The sequence below is a fragment of the Pithys albifrons genome, chromosome 2, assembly GCF_047495875.1.
Source record: "Pithys albifrons albifrons isolate INPA30051 chromosome 2, PitAlb_v1, whole genome shotgun sequence".
Classification (NCBI taxonomy): Eukaryota; Metazoa; Chordata; class Aves; order Passeriformes; family Thamnophilidae; genus Pithys; species Pithys albifrons.
Genome location: NC_092459.1, coordinates 58,059,172 through 58,083,810, shown reverse-complemented (window position 1 = coordinate 58,083,810; position 24,639 = coordinate 58,059,172). Strand labels below are relative to the sequence as shown.

General features: G+C 39.3%; 1 protein-coding gene across 5 annotated transcripts in view; it reads left to right on the top strand.

Moving 5' to 3' along the window:
* MAP7 (microtubule associated protein 7) overlaps positions 1 to 23,635 on the top strand; it is a 116,862-nt gene extending 93,227 nt beyond the window's left edge. Inside the window, exons 8-18 of one of the 5 annotated variants that reach the window (XM_071549149.1) lie at positions 871 to 1,019; positions 3,450 to 3,565; positions 3,934 to 4,214; positions 7,587 to 7,770; positions 9,642 to 9,837; positions 11,284 to 11,385; positions 11,651 to 11,701; positions 11,796 to 11,853; positions 14,308 to 14,446; positions 20,691 to 20,886; positions 21,592 to 23,635. In XM_071549149.1, coding sequence (XP_071405250.1) covers positions 871 to 1,019; positions 3,450 to 3,565; positions 3,934 to 4,214; positions 7,587 to 7,770; positions 9,642 to 9,837; positions 11,284 to 11,385; positions 11,651 to 11,701; positions 11,796 to 11,853; positions 14,308 to 14,446; positions 20,691 to 20,886; positions 21,592 to 21,597 — 1,478 coding nt within the window. In that variant the 3' untranslated portion in view covers positions 21,598 to 23,635. Of the gene's footprint in view, positions 1 to 870; positions 1,020 to 3,449; positions 3,566 to 3,933; positions 4,215 to 7,586; positions 7,771 to 9,641; positions 9,838 to 11,283; positions 11,386 to 11,650; positions 11,702 to 11,795; positions 11,854 to 14,307; positions 14,447 to 20,690; positions 20,918 to 21,591 lie in introns of all 5 variants that reach the window. The other 4 variants (XM_071549147.1, XM_071549151.1, XM_071549150.1 and 1 more) reach the window with 4 other exon arrangements.
* Positions 23,636 to 24,639: the final 1,004 nt, after the last annotated feature.

Here is a 24,639-nt window from a genome sequence, read left to right as displayed (position 1 = left end):
GACATGTTTTGCAGTGTTACAATTCTTTTTGAAGATATACTCAGAATACTGTATATCTGATACATGCTATTGTCAGATCTTTTGGTAATAGTCTTTTTCTGTGTGCAAACCAATCAAAACTGCCATCCTGGTTACTCAAATACTAATTTCCAAGTTGATTTGTTGTCAGCCTGATTTTTTTAATGTGTAAAATAGTTTGCTGTTGAGAATGACTTTGAGTCAGTTGTTATTCTGGCATTGTCAAGAAATATGATGGGCTAAAATATTCCTAAAAAGAAGGATTCGTAGAAACACATCACTTGCTAAAAATTTTAGACTGGAATTTCACTGATTTCCGAAATGAAACTGTTTCATATTATTAATGTGTTTTGATCTTTGTGTGGATGTCTCCTTTAATTTTTCTTCACTTCCAATGCAATTAATAGGCATTCTGATTTTAATTTGATTGTTTTCTACTCTGAATGTAATTGAAACTTATTTCAATGCACATACTAAGCTGATCTGTCAACCAGCCATTCCTTTCACTACTTTTTCAGAACCACCAGTTGTATAAGAACTTAACAGGAGAACATCGTTACTGTCTATTACCCAGTGGCATACTTCTTAATTTTTTTCACAGGAAATTACTAGTTTACAAATGGAAAAATGCATAAGCACTTACTGAAATAGTATCATTACTGCATGTGTGGCCAAGCTAATGTATCAAATGATGGTTCTGACTTGAGGATTAGTAATTTCTCTCTGTATTAATATCTTCTCTCTTTTCTGTCTTTCTCGGTTGTTTCTGTTCCTGCTGGCTTTCCTCTGTCAATTCTCCAATGCTACTCTGTAATTAAAACTAATAACTAACAAACCCAACCAACACCGTAGTTATCCCCGTTTGTCCCCGTTCAGCATCTTGCAGCCCCCTCAGTCCTCTGTCCTACAAGGCCATGAACTGTAGGAATTCAGGAGACCGAGCAAAACTGTACGCCTCTACTGATGCTGTTGGACGTAGGAGAACAACGCACCTTGCAGGGGTAAGTCTGCCAACAGAGGCTTAGTGTCTCCTGCCTTGGCCATTTGATTGCGTTGCTTGTTAGGACCAAATAGCTTCAGGGATACTTACAACCTTCACCACTGCCCCCATCCCCTCCAGTTTGTGTCATAGTTGGATGGATTTTAATTGAAATACAGCATGTTATGTGGTGACACCAAAGAATTCCCATGGAAAAATACCAATGCTTTCTAAACACCCAGGATTTGCAGAGTAAACGCATTAGCTTCTCATGAGGCACAGGGGCAGCCACAGTGAGCATGCCCTGTTCTCAGCTGGGTCCTTGGCTGCATTTTAAGGCCCAAGCTGGTGCTGCAGCTTTTCGCTCAGTGGGGAACCTGTTTTTCCCAGCAACCTATTTTCACAAAGCCTGAAGGATTTCCTGCCTTCTGAGACCTCTAAAAAAAATCATCGGAGCCTCTAGAATAAAGAGTGGGGAATGCACTCACTCATGCTTCTCTATACACAAGCACACAGGGCACTATCACTTCATATGGACTTTCTTAGGAGACCAGGCTAGTGAACTTTTCCTCATTGAGAAGAAAGAGGTTGGTTCAGGAGCATGTTTTTTAAACAAGGCTTTCCACAGGTCACTTGTTCATTCTGAATGATTTAGTAGAGGTGCTGTGACTAATCTGAGCTTTTTGGGAAAATCGTAACAGTGTGATACAGGCAGAACAAACTCATGTTGACTGTGCTCCAAGCCAATGGGCTGCAGTGAGATCCAGTTCAGATATCATTCACTGAACCTGAGCAGTTATATTTTGACAACCTGTGTTTGTTCAGAATGTGAGAAGATTTGAAGTCATCTCTGCAAATGATTGTATAAGAGGTGCCTGCATTGCAGTTTGGCCCGATGGACAAAAGGTCAAGAGTCTGCTGTGATTGACATCCGTGTTGGAAGCAGTGTTGATCAAAGTGGCATTAACCATAGCCAGTACTTAATCTTTCAGGCAGATGATAGTGAAGTTTAAGTTCAGGCATAGCATTGGGATGTATCTGTAGAGAAATTTCATAGCATGTGCATAGTGCATTGCAGTCTCCAGGACTATTGGTTTATTACCTCTTCCTCTTGAGTCTTTCTTATTGCAGATGGTTTGGGGTCTGGCTTTTTTATTTCTTCTATATTAGAAAGAAGAAGGTTGTTACTTTTTGGTGGAGGAGATGATATAAAAATGTTACTATAAAGTGAGTTAATTAAGAGTTTATTTCAGTAGCCTGTATGGTATGCAGAATCTTTTATTCTTCTGTGAAAATCTGTAGGAATTCAGCTTTTTATTTGATTGATATTAAAAAAAAGTTTCTCATGCTCTGCTTTCAGTACTAATAAAGTAGATCCAATAGAGTCATAGCTAGCAAGCCAAAATTCTTGTTCATTGTAATACATTTATTCTGGTTGCGTATGCTTTGGTAACTCAGCACATCATGTGCTCATGAAGTTGTTTTTGGCCTTTCTTTTCCAGCATTTAACATGGTTTTCAGTTCAGGGAATGAGCCTTGCAGAGTTCTCAGGTAGTGAGGCTCTAAGGCATCATGGTACACCTTCTGCAGGGGTTGTGTCTAAGCCTCAGCTAAGGTGATGAGTAGCAGCCCCTGCATCATGTTGGCTGAGCAGCAGCTCAGCATACTCTCCAGTATTCCCATTCTTTAACTCCCACAGTTTGAGCTCATTATTCCAAAACCATAAAGTGTTTCATTTATACCTAAATAGGGGAAATACATAGGTGCCTAAGTTCTGATATATCCCTTTAAAGCAGTAGTTCTATTAATACAAATGAGAGCTATAATGGAAATGTTTCTCAAGCTAGGATTTTATTTTTTAAAAATAAATAAGGAAAAAGGAAATCACGACTATGTATAAGAAATAACAGCAAAAAGTATGTGCTGTGAAATCATCCAAGAAAAAGAGAATATGATAACTGTTGTACCACATTTCAAATCTTTGAGGACATCTGTGGCATTCAGATGTAAGGATGAACACAAAAATCATGTGCTATGTAGGAAGACTGACTAACTATGAGCTGAGGGCTGAGGGAGTTTGTTTTACTCTTTATTCAACTGAAATCCTGGGTTTATGGAAAGTAATAGGTGCTCTGTGGCAATCAGAAAAGATCAAACTATAAAAGGTAATTTTTTGCCTGTGTAAAAATAAGCCTCTACAAATCAGCCTGTTACATCTAAGGACAATTGAGAATGATTAAGAAGGATTCTTGTCAAATGCGTATTGACCGACAAAGATGGTGTCAGGTTACAGGAGCTATATTAATGAACTTGTTAAACAAGCTGTAGAACCTACTGACTCAGCACTGCTTTTTATCAGGCCCCAACTCCTCATTCTTAACTGAGCTTGCTTTGCTTTCTTTAGCTGTGTGAACTCTGGCTTGACTTTGTCTTTTTGTTTGCTGAGCTATAGACTGACAAAAAAGAAAAGGAGAGAGACTATTTGTCATCCAGCTTCTCGGCCAACTTTAAAGGAGGTCATTTTACTTCCAACCCGAAAGCTAGATCAGCAGCTCCCTCTCCAGTTTGGTAAGTCAAGTACACGCTTACCTGGAGATGTGCTATAGACAGCTCTGATTGTTCTATTAATTAAATGTGAAACAGCAAAACCTTATCTGGTGATGTAGGTGTTTTCTCTCTGCAACAAAGGAAAGACAGTCCTACTTTCAAAAAAATATTGCTGCTGCTCTGAGGAAGGGAAAGTGGGAAGGAAAATGTGGTTTCTTCCCTCCTGGCTGGGCTCAGTGCTCACAGATCTGGGGAGTTGCAAAGTGAGGCATTCAGTTGTGCAGCAGTCCTGCTTGACAGAGAAACAGAGATGATTTTATTTTTAGGTGCTGTGGTTATAGAAGTGATATGTAGGTGGAAACCAACATTGTCACTCTTTGATTACACAGGCGTGCATCAAAGTCTTTGCCTTTCTTGCCTGGCACACCCAAGCAGATAACTTCCCCACCTGGTTCCTCCAAAATTTCCTCTGCTCAGACACGTCCTCCTTCTCCTGGCAACATCCGGCCAATCAAAAAAGAGGTCAAGCCAGAGGGTGAGAAGAAAAGACCAGAAAAGGAGGCTGAAAAGGCCAATGAGGAGCGGACAGAAGAGAGTAAAGGAACTTCAGCGGGTGCAGGAGAACCTGCAAGTCAGGAACAGCTCCCTGTCCAGGCAGAACCCACTCCAGGTAAGGAGAGATCCTTCTTTAGGTTAAGGGAATGTGTTAGTCTCTTGTGTTCTTCACTCCCTTTCTCTGAAATGATGTACCTTTTAGTAGTTTTCTGTCAAATGTGAATCTAAATTCTTCAGAACACTCCTGCACATGTATGTTAGGAAGAAATTGTAAGAGGTTGAAGCCCTCCTGCTTCTAAGTCAAAACAACATGCAGAGCTGCCTCACAGAGTGTGGCTTCACAGGCTTCACTGTGAGCAGTGACAATGTCCAGCTCTGCTAGACATTCAGTACAGCTGTGCTGCTAACACTGTTAACTTGTCTATACCATTGCAAGAGGACCATATCATGGGAGAGATTAGCAGAATAAAGTGCAATGCAAAGAAGCAAAGAGAAGAGTAAAGAGGAATATAGGCAGAATTTTTCAGGAAAAACAAGGTATTAAAAAAAATTACCAACCAAATAAACAAAAATACCACACCAAAGCCCACCAACCCTAAAAAGCAGCAGGGCAGAAAAGGAGGTACACAAAAAATAAAATAATTATCATAAAGTGTAGAAAGAGCAAAAGTAAATCTGAAAAAGAACAAATGTAAGTTTGTTCTGGCAGATGTTTTAGTTCATTGTAAATATGGCATAACCTGTCCTTGCAGATGGGATAGAAAGTCCATCAGGATACACAAGTTGGGTTAATTAGGATTCTGAACTTAAAACTTGTACAATCCCTTGTGATTGTCCTTTAGACAACAGTTTTAAGCATTAGGAATCCTGCATTTAATTATAACTGGTATAGTTAGGGCTTGTTCTGTGAGACAATCTCATGCAAATTGATTTCTCATGTTCTAATTAGTTCTGTTACAGTAGTTCCTGTCTGATACCCAGGTCCTACCACATAAGGTTCAATGCCACAAGAAGCTAGATATTTACAATAAGAAATTAATATATCTCTTTGCCATGGGCATATGAAGGAGATATAATTGCCATTTTACTGCTCTTCTGATAATCTTTTGGGGAGAAAATTTCTTTTTAACACTACTTCAGGGGTGCCACTGGGGTAACTTAGCAAGTGTTTACAAGTTGCAGTTCCCCAGTACAAGGTGCAGAACAGAGAAACATCATCATGCTTGTTTCATGGTCTAGTTAAGGAGGAAGAGACTTCACTTCTTTGCAGAGTCAGTCAATATTTGAATTTGTGACAAGGTCTCTTAGTATTGAAACAGGTTATATGTGATAAAGGAATTCAAAAGTGAAGTATTTTGTATTCACTGCAAAGAATACAAAAAAGAATACAAAGTGGAGACGAGTGAAGGAAAAGGATACGATAGTCAAAGTGGAGAGCACCACTTCAAATTGAGTATCTTTTCCAAAGCCACAGGAGGTGGTGGTCAGGACCAAAGATGGAGACCTCAGGCAAAGCAGTTTTCATGTGAGGTTAGAGGACAGGCTTTGTACAGCAGAGGGAAGCCCCAGCTGCCAAGACTTATTCACTGTTTGGATTGCTGATTCTCCTAGGACTGTGTTGCACGTCAACATGGCTTGTCTCTTACAGTTCCAGCACTGGCCTTTAACAGGTCTGGCTCGGGAGCCAGGAGGTCAGCAGGTAGCGATTGCCCATGAAGCTGTTCTTCTGCAGGCAAATCTGACGCAACTTTACTAACACCAATGAAGTTTTAAAGGTCTTTTGGGTGTTACCTTTTCTAACAGCAGGGCAGGTGTCCATTAAACAAGCTACTTGCTACGCTGCTAACCTCAGCGCCTGAGGCAAGAAGGGAGCCCCAAGCACCACAAAGCTGTGCTCCCTTCAAAGCCACAACCCTGCCTTGACCCATGTTAGTAAATTAAAAAAGGCTGAAGTGCAGGACTCTGTCATTTATACTGTTTAACAATCACAAAGGCTCTGTGGTATGTTTCTGATCCAGGCAGTAATTGCAGCCTCTCCTTTTCTTGCCTTCTGTCCCCAAGGCTACTAAGAGCATGGCTCTAAAGGGTTCCCAAGATTTAATGTGATCAAATTGTTAACCTTCTATAGTTGAACATCCCAGAATTTTCTGCATTCTCACCTATATCTTGGAGTTTAGCCAAGGTGCAGACTGTTCTCTGGGGTGGAACTGAATACCTGTTTTGGTAATGAGAGAATAGTTCTCCATCGCTCTAGTGCTAAACTGTGCCAGCTCACCTCAGGGCTATAAAACAGGCTCTGGCACTATTTAAATTACTGGTGTAGTAGTTTAAAATTTAAATTACAGTTGAATTCAAGATGAAAGCCCTGAAGCAGTTATAGAAAGACCTGCGTGGCTTTCAGTTGATAGTAAAGGAAATCGGAGAGGTCAGCAGATGTGAATTCAGCACAGAAAGCAGCTGAAGTTATGTTTCTATACATGGCAAGGTATAGGAGGAGGGGAATCAAGGAGGAAACCCCTCTTTGGAAGTTGTTAGTGAGGTGAGGAAACTCCTGTCACATCCCCGTGAATGCTTAAATATGTAGATTTAAAACCATCTCCTGGCTGTTCTTATAACTTACTTTACATGCATATTCTAGGATCAGAATCTGATCCATTGACAGTTCAAAGTTTCCCTGACCACATTTGTCTGCATTACCAGATGTGATTACCCTGGGAATGCTTCCATCAGTCAGTTTGTGTGTTGGTAATGGTCCCTGGCATTCTGGACCTCTGCAGGAAAATGCCAGGCAAACTTACAGAAATGTGAACTAGACTTTTACTTGGGGAAAACCTGTAACGTCTTGTCTGCCAAATGGACAAAGCTGGTTCTGGATAAAGAATTGATGTGAAGACACTATAAAGATGTGAACATAAGCCATTGTTCACCATTAGCAGCAAAATTCATTAAGAAGCTGTGTTCTGATCCCACAAGTTCCCTCAACATGAAGCGGCTGCAAAACTGATGATGGCTGGTGTCCTACTCTTAGTCCAGATCACTTCAGGCAGTTGATGCTTGAGATCACCAAGCCTATCACCAAAAAGTCTGGCTCTGCTCTTCAGATGTAGACTCTCAGAAGAAAATACAATTTCACAATGTTTCATTTCTGCTCTCCAAATAGAATTGGGCTTAAGAAATGTGATGGTAGAGACTTGCTGAGTCAGTGTAACTCCTGCTGAGCACCTGTCAGCATTTGTTCTTCTGAAAGAAAAGTTGACTTACCCTTTCAGCTGCAGTTACTTTCACATATCATGCAAAAGCAAACTTCCCTTTAGGTATATGAACCTCTAGCATCTAGACATGTCTTCCTCCTCTGGATCATTTATAAAACCACAAGAGCTTGATAATATTTTACAGTGATTTTGATAATACTTCCTTTTCCTTTCAAGAGAGGGACATCTTGACTACTGGGTCTCTACAAACTAGTTTTCTTTCCCATCTGTTTCAGCTGCCAGCCCATTCCTACCTCCTGCTCCACCAGCTCTTTCTGCACCCTCAGCACCTCCCAAGACCTCTGCAGGTACAACTGACCCTGAAGAAGCAACAAGGCTGCTGACTGAGAAGAGGCGCCTTGCCCGTGAGCAGCGGGAACGGGAGGAGCAAGAAAGGAGAGAGAGAGAAGAGCTTGAAAGGTAATTCTAGACCTCTCCAGTGGAGAAGATACATTTTTAGCAGCTTCTTGTGTGTATTCTGCTGTTATATTGTGATACATGAAGCCCTGTGCTGAATTCCTCCCCAAACCCAAATTTTCCTGTTGGATTTTTTAGTTGGCACAATATATACCTAAGCAGACCTCTAAGGTTAAAATTTATTCCAAGTAGTGCTTTAAAATAGGACAGGAGGAGAGAGCAGATCCCTGCTGTCGTATTTCATCGTTTCCTAAGAGATTAACAAAGCTATAGTTATTTGTTCTAGCTAGAGAACTCCACACATCTGTTTTCAACTTTGTGATTGACACAATGTCTCTTACTTTAAATTGCAAGATCTCTACCATAGGTAGTGTTTTAGGCATCCAACTGTTGTGACTTAAACCTCTTTTTTTCCTCCTGTAAAGACACCACCCTTCTTCCCAACAGTTTTGGAGGGTAACTGATGTTGCATCTCACTTTCTCTAGCAAATGAGTAGCCCATGACTGTGGCTACAGCACAAGTTGAGTGCTTTTTTAGAGGGACGCCATGCCTCTGGAATTTGTTGGACTTCTTTAACGAGTTTGCTAATAGGAGCAAGGGCAGAGCAAGTTAAAATACCCTGTCTTTCCAAAAGGCTTGCAATACTGACGCTCTCAGAGTTTTTTAAAGAAAAACAGCTGCTGTGGCATACAAGTAATACGGTGAATAAATACTAAGACTGAAAGATCAAAAATAAAAAGTAAAGAATAATCAACTTTCACAGTGAAAGGAGTTTCCAGTGTCTGTTCAGTGCCTTTATAAATGATCTTGAAAGAAGTTGAGGCCAGTTAGATAATGCTGTTGTGAGTGAACATAGTGAATCTTCAGTGAGATAAGGCAGTTGTGAAGAGGTTCTGACATACCCTTTATTGCTGAAATACAAAATGGAAGCTGAATTGCTCTACTGCTAAGCATAAAGGAGTGTGTATTGAAAATAATCCCAATTGAACTCCTGTGGTGGTAGTCTCTGGGTGAATTATTTTTGAGGGAAGAGGGCTTGTTTAGGACTTAGTATATGAAAGTATCAGGTGAGTTGTGGTCAACAAAGTAAATGAACTGTTACAAGTTACTTGAAAACGAGAACAAAATAAAAATGCCATTCTGAACTATTCAAGATGAATCTACATCTTGAATGTTGAGTTTCATATTTTTTGAGATAGTAAAATAAGTATAATTAGGAAAGTAAGTGCTGACAGACATCAAGGAATGTCAGAAATACAGAACAGTTCTCATATGAAAATGTATTAAACAAATGAGAATTCTTCAGCTAGAATCACCGTCTTCCCTGTGCTTCTGAGTGGGGATATGATAGGCTAAAAAGTCCTAAATAATTTGGGTAACATCAAAGGTGAAGGGGAAAAGTTACTCATTCCCATAATACAAGGATAAAGGGCCACTAGTGATGTCAGGAGGTAACCGTCAAATATCAGCAGAACTTGATACTTTTTTAAAATTAAGGAATCATTGCCATGAGATAAGATGGGAGCCAAAAATACATACTGTTTGAAAATATTATTATATGAAATTGCAGAAAGAAGTATTTTGCAAAATGTGTTAGTCAATGATCCTATTTCTGATTCAGGAAGTATGCCAGTCATAGATCAGGCAGACATATGCTGGAGAAGTATTGGTGTTGCCTTGCAAGACTTTTTATGTTCCATAGGTCTTCATGTTCGGTCTCTATAGAAAGAGACAAAGAGGAACAGACAACTTAGGAATGAGACAGCAGTGCACCCTTTATCCAGTTGTTCTGTAGCATTGGATCAGGAATCTGGTGGTTTGGATTTTCCCTCTCCTTTTATTATTTTTTTATATGCTTATTTAATGATTGCAGACAAAAGAAGGAGAAACTGTCACAGAGGATAGCTGAAGAAAGAGCTCGCCGAGAAGAGGAAGAAGCTCGCAGACAAGAAGCAGAAAAGAAAAGAAAGGATGCAGAGGAGGAGCGGGAAAAGGAAGAACGGCTGCGCCGCCAGGCAGAGGAGAAAGAGCAGAAGGAGAAGGAAGAGATGGAGCGCATTCAGAAACAGGTATGCTCCCCTTTTGGAATTGCTGTGCCAGTCTGGTTGGCAACAAAGTGGATGAAGCAGCACCTCTTATACAGCACCTCTTATACACCACCTAGATTAGAGCAATATCTAAAATTTAAATGTCATCTATAAAGTGAATAGTGTTGGGCAGAGTTTATTCGACAGAGAAGTACAAAGAGTAAAGATAATTCTACTTGACAAAAACATGTGGTAGGGAGTTCAGTTTTGTTTTGTTTTCTTCCTCTTCCCTTAGATTGTATTTAGAACAAATATTAACCTATTTCTGATAAGTCATGATGAAAAAAATCAGTAGAATTGTCATGGGGAATTTTGATGATTGGTGTTATGTCAGAGAATTCCAACACTTACAGACAGTCTAGATGCAAAGAGTTCACTGTGTTGAAGACATAGTACTGCTGAGTTCTAATCCTGTGCTTGTGTGGGGCTAGTGGGAAAGGGTAGGTTTTGATCACTTTAATCAAACCAAGGAGAACCTTTACCTGGTGCAGTCCTCCTGAAATCAGAGCAGCTACTCAAAAGATGTAAGAGTAAAGAAATGTAAATTAATTTTTTCAAGTGCTTTCATTTGTGATGGGCATAATGTTGTTTTCCTGACTTTAGAAGAGGCTGTGGTAAGCATTCTAGTAGGAGTCTTCCCTTCTTGCATGTGCTCTTAATTCTTTCATGTGCTTTATTGCTCCAACATCCAGCACTTCAATTTCCCTCGTAGACATAAGATTTTCTTCTGGTATATAAATGTATGCTTCTGATAATAAATGTTTAAATGATTGTGTTAGTGAATATGGCGTAGAAATTGCATTCTTATTTTTCAAATGATGTGTGCTGCTTTCTTTGAAATGAGGTTTAGCTCAGTTTAGCACTCAGAGATAGCACATGACCAAGGCTATTTTGGATGTTATAGCTGTAACAAATGATCTGTTGTAATAGTTCCATTATACAATACTGTCACTGCCAGGGAGCAAAGCCCCTCTACAGTTTATTCCAGACAAGTTCTGCATTTCATTAAAAAAACCTTGTTCTTGTTAAACAATTACTCTGTTGGCCAAACAAAACATTCTCCTGCTTTTGTTTTACTCTCAAAAACTACTCAGAACATGAGTCTCTTTAATACTTTCCTGGCTGCTGTTTTAATGCTGAGGACTAGGAAATTTATTCCTTATTTGTCATCTAGTGTGCTCCAGAACAGGCACAGAACCAAATGTGTTACCTGTTGTTGAGTTACATTCTCTTAATGCTATGCAAGACATGGAGATTAATCAAGAAATGTGTGATTCAGTCTGAAAAGATTTTTGATTACTTGAAAACCCCAAAAGTGTCTTTTAGGGTGTTGTAGATATGCATACTTAAGCAGACAGTGTAAGAGTGTAAGACTGCTCTTAAATAGTAAATTATTCCTCACTTCTTTTTCTTTTGTCATCAATGTAGAAGGAAGAGGAAGCTCGCCTACGGGAAGAGGCTGAGCGGATTCGATTAGAACGTGAAAAGCATTTCCAAAGAGAAGAGCAAGAGCGCTTGGAAAGGAAGAAGGTAAGTCAACACATGCAGAGAAACTGTAATTGGTTTGTCTTAGCAGTTTGCTTCCACCTCAGCAGTAGAAGTGGGCTCTCAGAAAGGCTGCAGTCCTCAGTGGCCTGATGTGACAGTGAAGGGATTATTGCCAACAGTAATAAATAATTCAGCTTTTTGCAATGAACAGATACAGCTGATAAATGACAAGGAGTTGTGATTTGGGAGACATATGTTTGCTGGCATTAATTTGAATATTATTTTATCCCTTTACATTTTATTGTAGAGGCTTGAGGAGATTATGAAGAGAACTAGGCGTGTAGAAGCTGTAGATAAGGTCAGTGCTGCTACTTCACGTGTAAATATTGAACACATTTCACTTTTTTTCCCTAGTGCTATTTTTAATTTACAAAACTGTGCTTCCTTTGTAGAAACCCAATGACCAGCAAAATGGACATATATCAAAGGCAAATATTACTGGAGAAGCAGGTATTGTGTTTAACTGTGTCTTGAGCACAACAGGTGAATAAATGCCTACTAAGCACAATGATTTGAGGTACAGTTCTGAAACCTGACACACTAATTGCAGTAAAGAAAGTCATGAGAGGAGTATAACTGAAATCTCAGCAGACATTATTTGTTTAGCCTGTCTGTATGTGTAGTTAGCCGTTACTAAATGAGTCCAATGTTTTAGCAACTCTGTCACACTGGTGTTCAAGAAGAGAAGGTTGCTTAATGAGTTGAATTATTTCTAAAATCAAAAGAAACAAATTATTTTGTGATTTGATCTCAAAAATATATTCTACAGTTTCTTTTTTATATTATTTCAGATGTGGTTGTTGCAGATTTGCTCCATTTTCTTAAAAGATTATTTCTTCTCAGTCATCAAAACAAACTGTTCATTATCCTAAACATCTCCCTGTGACTTCTTTCCTCCACACCTGCTGCCTTATTCCCTTGGTCTTTATTTCTTTTTTTGACAAAATTGAACTACTACAAAAGCTTAGTCTTCTTGTCACACCCACACTCTTAGTCTTTTCTTCTATTCCATTCCCTCTTTTTATTTTGTTTTAGGTAAACTTTTACATGAGACTTTCATATTTATAATAAAGGAAGAAGAATAAAATGTAGCTTATATTTAACAATTACCAAGTGTCAGTTAGCACTATTTAAAGATACTGAAGTCAAGTTATCAAGTAGCTTGTCCTATTGTAGCATAACATATTAAATGACATTAATCTTTTTCTCCTTTGTATTGGAGTTGAGTAACAGGGAAGACAACAGCACGGGCTGATGGATGACTCTTCTTTTGATGTTTAAAGTGAATACTATAATTAGCACTATCAGGAAACCTTTTGACACAGATTTCACTACATGTCTTTAGAAGTTATATGTTTACATATTATCTTGGGGGAAAATGTTGATGAGGTACTGATACAGAACACATCTGGGATACCATCCTAATCTGTGGGCACTGTTGAAGGTGCTAGAAACCATTTAAATAATTCCTGAAACTATAAAGGGCTCTATAACCTTTGGCCAGTGCTTTGCCTCTAGAGATGGAAGACAAGTAGTCAGTTTCCTAAGGCCAAGGAGACTTTGGATCTTTTCTCCAGGCTCAAAGGAAGGCTGAAATCCTTGAGTGACTGAATAAAGAGAAAACTGCCCTCACCCCCAGGGCTGCTCTGTTTGGCTTTGTGTTACCCAGATACATTAGGTTAAAGGTACAGATTAATGAACATATTCTGGCCGCCTGAGTTTCCATATTGCACTCTTAACAGACTTGCAACTATCCACAAACAGTGGGTTTTAAACATTTTTTTCTTAAGTCTTACTGTTTGGCAAAACCTGAGGAGACCTTTTGAGGAATGGCCAAAACACACAATGAAACAAAATCCATCCCCTTTTTGTTGTTTGGCTTCTGTTTCAAAATAGAAGGTTGCTCTGCATTTCCAAAGCAGAACAACTCTTTCTTCTGCTTTTTCCTTTTAAATGTTAAAGCAAATATATTTTCCTGTTACTCTATTTACAGAGGCACTGGAACCTCTATTTCTAGTATCTTCCATATTAAACTTGAAAAAGATGAGACTAAGACATTCAGTATAGAAGACTTCAGCCCAAACATTTAGTACATAGTAAAACAGAGGAGGTGAAGGAGGGGCTTATCAGATGAGGGTTTGGGTAATGGAGACAAATGTCTCCAAGCCTATGAATACTGAATTGTCCTTGCAATTCTTGTGGCAGATGCTAGCATGGGTGGGCTGCAGTTGCTTCCTTTTACTGACCAGTGTGTGAATTGGTTTAATGTGACCCCAGACACAATGCAGAAGGCTGTAGTTGTACTATAAAAGAAAACTAAAAGGTGGGCCAGTAATGTCCATCACATGATCTCGGCATGAGGGACAAGAATAGTCTAATTTCATGTTACTTTCTGCAATGTTTTATAGTAGTGATTTAGTACTTGTTGAAAGAGGTATCCTTCCCAAAGAAATTTTTTTTCTCTAGATTTCCTTTTGAGTTACTGGAACCAAGAAATACCAGTGTATGGAACTGGTGATATAGCAGTGTTCTACTTCATTCTATGTTGCTACTTAAAATGCATCAGCATAATATTCTATTGGATGCCAGCCTATTTTGACCACTGGCTTATGTGTTGGAATTGTGCATATAATTGTAAAATGTTTATTCTTGTTCAGAAAGGTATAACTCTGAAATCTTCTGACATGTACTTTGGACATGAAACAGGGCTGATGTGCCCAAAAACTCAACAAAGGAGGTGGGAGGGTGAGGGGAAGAGAGGGAGGGAGAGGTGTGGGAAATCATATATTTTTTTTAAGACTGCAGCTTGCCTTGGCTGAGCTGGCTCTTGTAGAAAATTTTTTACCCTAGTCTGCAGGTAAATGATGGTGTTTGGATTTATGAAAACATGTTTTCTCTCTCCAGTGCCAGCCAGTCCTGCATCTCCCTTGGAACCCGCATCAGGACCTCAGCTTCAGCATGCAACAGAGTCTCCGCACAATGGGATACCCACTGCCTGCACACGTGTGACTATTTCACACCAACCCCCCGCAAATGTGGACAGGTAAGAACACTGACAAGTATTAGGGGTGGGGGGCTGTTTAGAGGATGAGGGTTACCAGAGTAATAAATTATTTTCAGATCTGCGTGTTCAGTAATTAAATAAGAGGCAGCTGTTCAGTCTGACTTGTTTCCCATTTTTTATTTTTTCCTGTGTTCAGAAGAGAACTTTATCATCTTTCCCATAGCAATAATGCATTTTTGATAACTGATAGGGAAGAATTCTGAAAAAAATTCAGCATGGTCTTTGCAGTGTTTGGAACAATATATGTTTGCCAGCAATTGTTACATTGATCGAAGCTTAATGGAAAGGGCAGATTTTTTTCTGTTCCTTTCCATTAATTAAGCTTCATAAAGCCCACTCTGGATTTGCTATTTTTTAAATTGGAATAATGAATGCTGCCCTCAGTCTAGAAGTTTTGATTTCTGAACTGCTTGAAGTATTAGCAAGTTTTGTGGTATATATGTCCTTCATGTGAGATATGGAACTAGTCACTTTGGTTATGCATTTTTTAAAAAACACCTTTGTTCTCTAGAAGGAGAATTTGTGGAGGCAGATATTTAACATTTGAATCTCTCTGTAGCCAGGAAGCAAGTCACTCAGATTTTGAGAAATTGTTGAAATGCTTGAAACCTCAGTGTTGAACCAAGTGACATCTGTTACATAAGCATGAGCTGTCAGTTATCTTAATTTTAGTAATGCAGAAAGCCAAGTAATCCTGTAGCCCTTTCATGTTTTATGCAGGTAGTGCCAGAATATGCATGGAAAAACTCGAATGTGGGAAGCCATTGTGCAGTATGCAATGGACAGTATACTTCAGGGTGTGATTGGCACTAATTGAAGGAGGAATTTGCCCTATCTTGATCCCTCCATATGCCTGGGGGATCTTAGCCTGCTGTCATGCTGACAAGGATGCTCCTGCTGAGAGAAGTTCTGTCAGTGACACTGAGCACTGAGCTGCATTGAATGAGCTGCATAGAGCTGCCTCATAATTGTTTTGGGCAGTTATTAAATGTTAATCACTCCCAGCCTTACATGCACCTTAATGTTTGAAATACAAAATGTGCCACGCTAATGAGGGCTGTCCTGTAGCATTATAATTTGTGTGGAAGGAACCTCAGAATGCCCACAGTGAAGAACTGAGTAAATGAGATTGAAGAACCAAGTAGGAAGTGCATGTAAGGCTGTGGAAGGGGAAACTGGCATGCCAGGTTGGGATGTGGAGGGACTCTCTGCTTCAGAGGTAGAGCTGCAGCGACTGGGAAGGCAAAGCCTGAAGCACTTGGTAGTCTCCCACAGATGTTATCACATGGTAAAGTGCCAACACCACTGCTGTGTCTTGTGTGTTGCAGTTGTCTGGCATCCAGGTGTACCTGGTATGGCAGCACACACTGGAGTGGTGGGTGGAGATTCTCTCTTGTATGAGCATCTCACTCCAGCCCCAAGCAAGATTTGGCTTTTGACTGAAAAAGACATCATCATGTTTTAAGGGCAAGATAGCTGAGATTTCTGTCCAGAACTTAAAAAGGTGTTACCTGGGGCACTTGTGGCATGCACTTGTATGGGCAGGAAGAGAAAGTGAAAGAGAACAGTCTTTTTAAGGTGGCTTCTTGTTTGAGCGGATCTGGCAGTGGTAGCTGAGGTCAGAATATCTGTAGTTGGGTCACTCCCCAGACAATGCAAGTGCTCTGTCCCTTGCACTGGAAGTGCTGAAGAAGGATGACTTGGGAAGCTACTGGAAGTTTGTGCAAAGATAAGGAATGCTGCTTTGGGGTATAATAGGAAGTTGCCTGACTGTGCTGAGCCTTCATCCCTCTTCCTCCCCATCATGTCATCCATCCATCCTGTGTCAGCTCTGTGGCTGGGATTCAATTAGAAATAACATTCTTGCTTTCATGGTCAGCAGAGGAATGCAGCTGAGGAAAACAAAAAATTCTAGGAGTGAGAAGGCAATGGATTTCAATAATTTACTATTCTTTGGGGCTACTTTTGATCAGCTATACAGATTTTGTTTTGCTGGAACATTATTAGCTTTCCAAGGCAATTGATCTTCATAAACCCTAATGAAAATTCTGTGATCTGCAGCATGTTTTACCATATATCTGTTGTCAACAATTAAAAGTTTTACTGATAGACATTTTTTGCAGAAGATATATTGGTGCAGTCATCTATCCCAGCTAATAGGTTGTCCAAATTTTTACTGGTATTTTTACTCCCGTGTTTTGAACAAATGAATGTTAATCAGTTTTCCTTAGGCTTAAAGTTTTTCCCTTAGTATTGTGAAAATAGAAACCCCATACATATTTGCTTATGAACTGAGCTCTTTTACCATGTTAGCACTCAAGGTTTTCAAACAGAGCTTACATAAATTCTTGATTCATAGAAAGTTTCTTTTTCCATAGTCTTCTGAGTTCTAATGGTTGTCTGAACATGAACATGATTTTTGTGGTATGGTAGCTTTAAGTGGCGCTGCAAGGGTTCTGAATTTGCTTGCTCTGAGTGTTTACCACAAGTACATTTGGTTAAACAATTTAATGATGGAATGCTAATGATGAATAGTGAATAATATTGGGAAAGGGGGAGAGGTAATGACCTTACATCTAACCTGTAAGTCTGTCATGAGAAGACTCACAATTGAACTTAAATGAAGGCATTTGAGTTGGATAACCCTACAGAAGCCTAATCCATAGCCCACTAGCAGAATTTTACTTGTACTCCATTTTCTAATTCTTTGCTCAAGTTGGATTGTGTCTGCTACTTAAAAAGTTCAGTACAGTGGTTTATGTTGAAAATATTTTCCTTATGATACTTACTCTTTAATGCCTTTTTCTCTGTGCTGTGTTGTATAAACACTTGCAATGCAATGCAAAACGCCTCAGTGAATGCAGTTCTGCCCATCTGTGCCTCCATCCTGTATGCAGGGAGATGGGTCTGGGGAGATTAGATAACCAGTTTTTGGAAATGAAAGTTGGTCAGGGTGATTGCCTTAATGTCTTGTCCTGGAAAAGAAAGCTCCTCATTGCTGGCTGGTTTCAGTGCTGTTGTCTCCATGGATGAAAAATAAGCACCATTTATGTAAGTCGTCCAAAAAGTCTGGAGTCCATTGTGTCTATCTGTGACTCCTCTGCAAAATCCTGTCAGTGAAGACTGACATTGTCTTTCAGTGGCAGCTGTGGAAGTATTTTTCACATGCTTCCATATCACTCTTTTATTTTTAATTATTCAGTGTTGATTTCTGATGAATTATTGGAAACAGACATACTGAATTCTGGCCTTCTTTTTTTCTTTTTTACTCTCTTCAAATTCTTTAATTACAGGCTATGTCTGCACAGAGCTTTGGCTAAAATTGTCTGCATCAGATGTAATTTTCACTAATATTTAACTTTTTGGATGTTCTAGTTCCTTTAATTAAGCTAGCAGCACGTTTCTCAGCATCGTTCAGTCTATTTTGTTAATATTGATGTGTCCAGATCAAAATGTGAAGCTGCAGAGATGCTTTTCAGCTGCCTTGGAGATGTCTTTCAGAGGCTTGCAAGACTTTTATGTTTGGAAATACACTCTGAAAAACTTGGGCAACTATTTCTATTTTTTCTATTACATAAGTGTCTTGCTACAAGCCCACTTATGGAATGTGTTAGAATGCCAGAAATATCCTGTTCTCTCTGCAATGTGAAATGCCTGAAAAGGATATCTCTGGTGTTGTATTGGACAACTGAGACATCACTAAGAATGTGACATGAGACAGTAAGAACAGCAGTTGGTAGCAGGTCAAAAATATTTTCTTTTTTTTTTTGATGAGCAATGTTCTTTTCTTTAATGGCCTGTAGCCCAGTGGAAAGTGGAAAGAGAAGGTAATTACCAGGAGATCCTCTGGTCAATGAAGGGTTACTAAGCATTGTGATCCAAATGCAGCCATAGTCTCAAGTAGTCCCTAAGCTGCTAATTACCAGAAGCTGGAGGGTATACCAATCTCCTAGGAATTTATCTAATCTCCTTCTGAGTTTGTGGCCTCTAAGATGTCCAGTGGAAATTAATTCCACTGTTCTGTTTTCCTCTTTGCTTTGTCTAAATGTGCTCCCCCACTAATTTGGCGGAGCAAGCAGCATAGAATCTAGACAATTTTATAGCATAAAATTTAGGAGATTTATAGTCCTGAATTCCTCTTCTGTACCCACTTTGTAATTACAGAGATTCCTCTGTCTCAAAAGACATCATTCAAGTCTGAAGGAGTCTTGGTTTAACTCAGTGTCTAATACCAGCAGTGCAATAAATATGAAATGTGAAGAACTATTTATCTATTAAGTCAGCTGATCAATTGGGTAGAAAAATTGTGTTTGCAGAAGCACAAGACTTCTTCATTGCACCGATACTTGAATTACTGTGCTGTTTAATTTCTATGAATGAGGAGTTGCTCTCTTTAGATCTCTTTCTTACCCCATTCATCAAACTTGGAATGTTATCCTGGCTCTGATGTTATTGGCAGTAGATGGGAATAAAATAAGTAATAGGATACCTTATAGTGAATATATCTAATTACTATAGAGTACAGAGCAGGTTTTAATAGTCCTAAAGCATTTCAGAGATTCTGGTCCTCATCTTACAGATGTGAATCTCTGGCACAAAAGGGTGATGTGACTTATGACCTCTCCCAGGCAGCCAGCAAGATTTCTGTGTCTGCTCTCAAACTCCATGCAGTGAAACATATTTTTCACTTTGAAGTTTGCTCAGCGTATCCACAGATAAAAAAACGGGAGTGCATTTCTGAAAAAGAACTGATGATGGTTTGAAAGACTGGGAAAGGCTTGATGTGAACACGATCATATGGTTCTCACCGGAAATCTGGGCTTTGGATAAAGCATTGCCATTTTCAATAGAGCAATAATTATTTTTTGTCTCTTGGGAAGTACTGTAAAACAGTTCTTTAATTGTTGGTGCGGTGTTGGGCACCCAAAGACCCCAGCAAATGAATATATACCATATGCCAATTACAAGCAGGTGTTTTTTTAAGACTAGTAAATGTATTGTCAAGAGAAAATTAGCCCATGAATCCAAACCACCTGCTGAGAAATGGCCTGAGGAAATCTATAGCCTAGTTTCAATCTAGTAAAATTGCATCTGTCTCTTTGTGGCTGAGACATTTCCAAACAACCTGAACAGTTGTGATGTGGTTGGAATAGGGAATAGGTACCTAGGATTGCCAGGATCTAACTGTTAAGGGCCTTAAGAATCACTTATGAAAGATCATAAGATTTTTGAGTGTCAGCTGAGTACTTGCCCTTTCTCCAGGAGCTTATGGTCCCATTACTGTCATCCTGTTCACTAAAGTAGCACCTCAGTTTCTCCCCTCTGGCACGATAGCACATGCCATGTGCAGAGTCAGAAGGATTTGACAATGCAGCACCTAATAAAAGGGTTGGGAAGGGAGGAGCAAGACTGTGAGACCATCAGCATGTGTTGTCTCAGGAGAGTATATAATTGCATAGTGTGTGCTTGTGCTGCTCTTAACTGGGGGAGATGTACAAGAGGTTATTCATAAGGCATCTCTGGCCAGTGGGAGATGGAAGAAGAAGGCAGATTGACAGTGAGGGGTGCTGGGAGAGGTTTCTTTTGCCTTGGGCATGATCAGTGGGAGGAGTGCAAAGCTGGGTGGTGCCTTGGAAATAAGCCCTAAGAACTTGTAGGTGAGGAGGGACTGAAAAGAGCACTACTTTGGTAAGGCAGTTTTTTCTCTGCATAAGTGGCACATAGAAGACACTGCTCCAGAACTGGTGGCAGGAGGTGATCCAAGAATTAATAAAAATTACAGTGATTTCATCTAACTGCAAATCATTGTAATTGCCCTAAGAGGAAGGGTACAGCGAAGGTTATGAGATCTGAAAAAGAGATACTAGAGGCTGTGAATTGCAATAGGTGGGTGGCTCCTGATAGCAGTGTTGGTGCTAGAGGGGTTTCCATACTGCTTCCCATTGCAAGCACTTCTCAGGCTGCAGTGTCCATACAACGCCCTGTAGTTCTGAGTGTCATGTAGCCAAATGTAACTACCATCTTGTGTGTTTGAGGGGAGGCATACCCAGTACTTGGCTGCAAAAACAGTTTTTCTGCTGTGGTAGAAGCATAATTTTGTTTTTACTGGCTAAAAGAATGCTTGGGATTGAAGCAGACCTCTCTTCCATTTGTAATACTGCTTTAAAGAGGACTAAATTCCTGTTGTAGGCACAGTGTGTGAGGAAATTACTTTCTCTTTCAGCAATCTCAATCCAGAGAAAAACACAAATGAAAATAGAATGTCTATGCAGGATGATAACTTTGAAGAGATCATAAACCTGCCTATTGGTTCTAAACCATCCCGGCTGGACGCCATGAACAATGATGGAAGCAATAGTCCTGAAATTCCTTTGAATCCAATTCTAGCCTTTGAAGATAAGGGGACTCTCTTGCCTCAGGTAGATAATGTTCAAACACATCAAACAGCAGGTAGGTTTGCTGTGGTTCATTAACACTTGTAATGTGTTGTAATTGACAGAGGTTCTAGAGCTCTCATAAGCTGATTAATTTAAGCATTTTTAAAGCCCACATTATTTGGGCAAAGGAGCATATCTCTTATTTGTAAAGCTCTGTGTGCCAAGCACATGTAGATGGCCGTGCAAGTTATAGTGAGGCCTTATCTTGTTCTGAATGAGGGCTTCGCAGTTATGCTTTACTTTCTGCCACTTGTGGTTGCTTGGAAAGGTTTGCCCTGTGCTTCCAAACAGACAATGGTAAGTGACAGCTGCTGTTCTGTCCTTATGATCAGCAATCAGGTTCCAGTTTTGCACGTGCAGTAGTAAATGGCACACACATGCAGGAGGGGAGCTGGTACCTAACTACTTCGCAGAATTCTAGTTGTACTTTCCTCATCGAGTTCATGCAGGCATTAATGGTGAGGGATGGTTTGCAGGACACTGGTTTTCTGAATGACATAGCAGTTTTCCAAGGATGTTAGGTATACAAACACTAACTTACCAAATTAAATTGGATACCACTTCATTTTTTTGTGGCCAGAAAATGTAAGGAAAATCATCTTACAGTGAAATAATTGCATGAGCATGTAACATTTTGACGTAAGCATTGCCACTCTGACCTGTCATTTTTGTTACCTTCTGTTGTAGAAGTGATCTGATTGTTTCTTCTGAAGAACCAAAGGTGATATGAGCATCTCTGCAGTCAGTGGAGTTTCTTCCATGCTATGAAGGAGTGTTTTATTTTTTCTCTCCAGTTTTCTAAAGATTTGACATCTTTTTTGGAAGGACTTTAGTAAAACCAGCAGAAGAAATGAGGGGAATAGACTTGGATCACCTTTCTAATAGCTTTCATCACTAGAAAAATCATGCTTCACGTGCGTTACTTAATATGGCTATTTCCAACAAGCTTTTTTTGTTAGTAAATGGATATTTCTGCATTCCTTAAGACACAAGACACTGGAATCTGAAAGTAAGGGGCTGATTTGGGTGGTGGGACTGATTCTTTTTTGCTTTTTTAAAAAGGTGGGTGTTGGTTTAAAAGACATAATTGTAAAATTGGCAAAGAATCTTTTACACTTTGTCCTTCTAATACTTGAAAAATAAATGCCTCATTGCTCTACAAGTAGAGCTAATGGGGTGTTTTATTTAAACCTGTTGGTTTAAATGTTATTGCAGAGAACTCTAATTATGGGGGCAAACTATAGGCTTCTGTATCAGGTTCTTGTAAATGTAATTCCTACAGGGACATTCTGTAAATTGAGATGTCACTATGATCTTCTCACATTTTCTTTAAAAACACAAAACAAGACAGGTTTTAAAATGTGAAAATTTGAAAGCGTTATTTTTTCATGGACAAGAGGAAAACCTATTGTTCTCCTAGATTATGTATTTATGAATTTTGCTCAGTACAGAAATAAAGCATTTAATTGAATAAATTAGATAAATGTGGTAAAAAGATACTGCAAACTTGATTTTTTTTTTAGTTAAATCCATGTTCAGAAATCTATGAAAGATGTGTATGCATATGCACACAAATGTGTGCACACACACACACACAAGGAAATACCTTGTTCTGAGTCCTGTAAGTTGCTGCTGTTCCCAATTATGGAAGACTTTGCCTTATCAGACTATTGAAGACTGTGTGAAACCTGAAATATTTGATTTTTTGGATGATGCAGGTTTGGGGAATTTTTGGTTTTGCTCGTTTCAGAGCAAATGGAAAATGGTCCTTGTTTGTGCTTTTTATGCAGTGTGCGGTTTTTATAAAGCAGTGCAGTTTGAGTGATAAGAGGAGCAATGCAAATTGCTTACTCTTTAGTTTGATGCTGATTTCTACTGTCATTGTTCCATCCCTCACCTTTGGTTGTGTTCTGCAGAACTGTAAAATCGTGCACGTTTTTGTGCTTTGCTAAACAGTGCTGTTGCAGGCAGAGCTCGCTGTAGGCATCTGAGTTTGAAGCACCAACGGAGGCTTGAGGTGTTGCTCTCTGAAGTCAGTAAGAAGATCCTTGGCAAGGGAAATGGAGGTTCATGGGGTTTCACCTCATGCTAAGAGAGAATGTACCATTAAGATTCCTGTACTTGCCTTTAGTGAGCACTGAGCAAGGCCTCTAGGAATCTGCACAGAAAGTCTGTGCTAGCAGAAGCAATCCTCTGAGACAAAAGCTGGGGAATTTTTGAAGAAATTTCTGCTGCTGCCAAGTGTTCATCTTATAGAGGAGCTGGGATAAAAGCAATGGAAATAAAATGAAAGAGACTTCATCTGCCAGAATCTATTTGGAAGGGAAAAAACAGCCATTCAGTCAGAATGCTTTCAATAGTAACTCGTGACACAGTAAAATGAATTGGGTTCCTTTCTTGCTTTCTTTAGTTTTCCATGTACATAGCCACAATATTTTGAAGTGTCCAAAATATGTAGTTTTTCTTTAAAACTATATATAGCATGTAAGTATCAAATAAAACTTGTTTGAAATATTTATTTCTACTTATATTTTCATTTTCTTGCATAGGTGAAGGAGTCAATCTCTGATGGAAAACTCTTGCTACTCCTGGTCTGCTTAAAACTTTGCTTCAGGTTTCTTCTCATTTCATTACTAGAAAATCAATACAAAGTCACTTGCAGCTACAAAGAGAGCAAAGAAATAATGAGTGAGATTTGGCTTCAGTTTTAAGTCTGAGGATTCATTTAGGGTTAGGTTTAAATTATGATCTTGAACTATTTATGCTCGAGTATAAATAATGATGATCTGTTTTTTGTGAGTCTTCAGAACACTTGCTTCACTGTTTGTAGCGCAGATGAAGGGCCTGCTTCATTTCTCATGTATACTTCTTTTTTGGTTTGATTTTTTTTAAGGGTTGGAGTAAAAACAATCTATCACTACCTTCAATCCAGGCTTGCTTCAAATGAGAGAGATGACTTCCTCTGTTTCAAGGGCCTCACATACAAAATAAAGACTAGAAAATTGAAAGTAGAACTAGGTGTATAAATTTTTAAAAAAAGGATTGAATATTGAATTTTTAAGTCCTTTGGTTTTTTAATTCAAGGCAAAATAGTTTGTCTTCTGTTGAGTGTTGTTCTTGACAATAAAATACAGTATCCAATGAAAGTCAGCTCCTTTGCCTGCTTTTGCAACTGGTTTTGTTGTCTATATTGTGACAGGCAATGCTGAGCTGCTCAGTGAGGTATAACTGGCAATTGCAGAAGTTGCAGACAGCTATTCTGAAGGTACAGAATAGCAGCCTTTCACAGGAGTGAGCTGTGTGCTTTGCAAACACTCAGCTCCTGTTAGCATCGTAACAGCACAACATCAGCGCCTACAGGGATGATGTTCAGTGAGTGCAGTTGAGTACATCACAATGGGTGGGTTTTCACCTTTAGATTTGCTTGTTTCATATCTTCTATCTCCTCATTCCTGATGTTATTTTTGCTAAGACCTTGAAATAATGTTTGCAATTAAATATCCAAGAATACAGATACAGGACTTATTCTGATATCATTACTTAATATTGCCCTGATTTCCTTTTTTGAAAACTGATCTAAAGTGACCCACAGAGGTGGCCTGAAGTTTGAGATGTTTGGATTTTGTTCCTAGCTGTGTCGGTCAGTCAGTCCTCTGTCTCAGTAAGTCCACCTGGCAAAAGCTGGGCACACGGTTTTTCACATGAGATTTCACAACAGAATTCCTGTCACATACA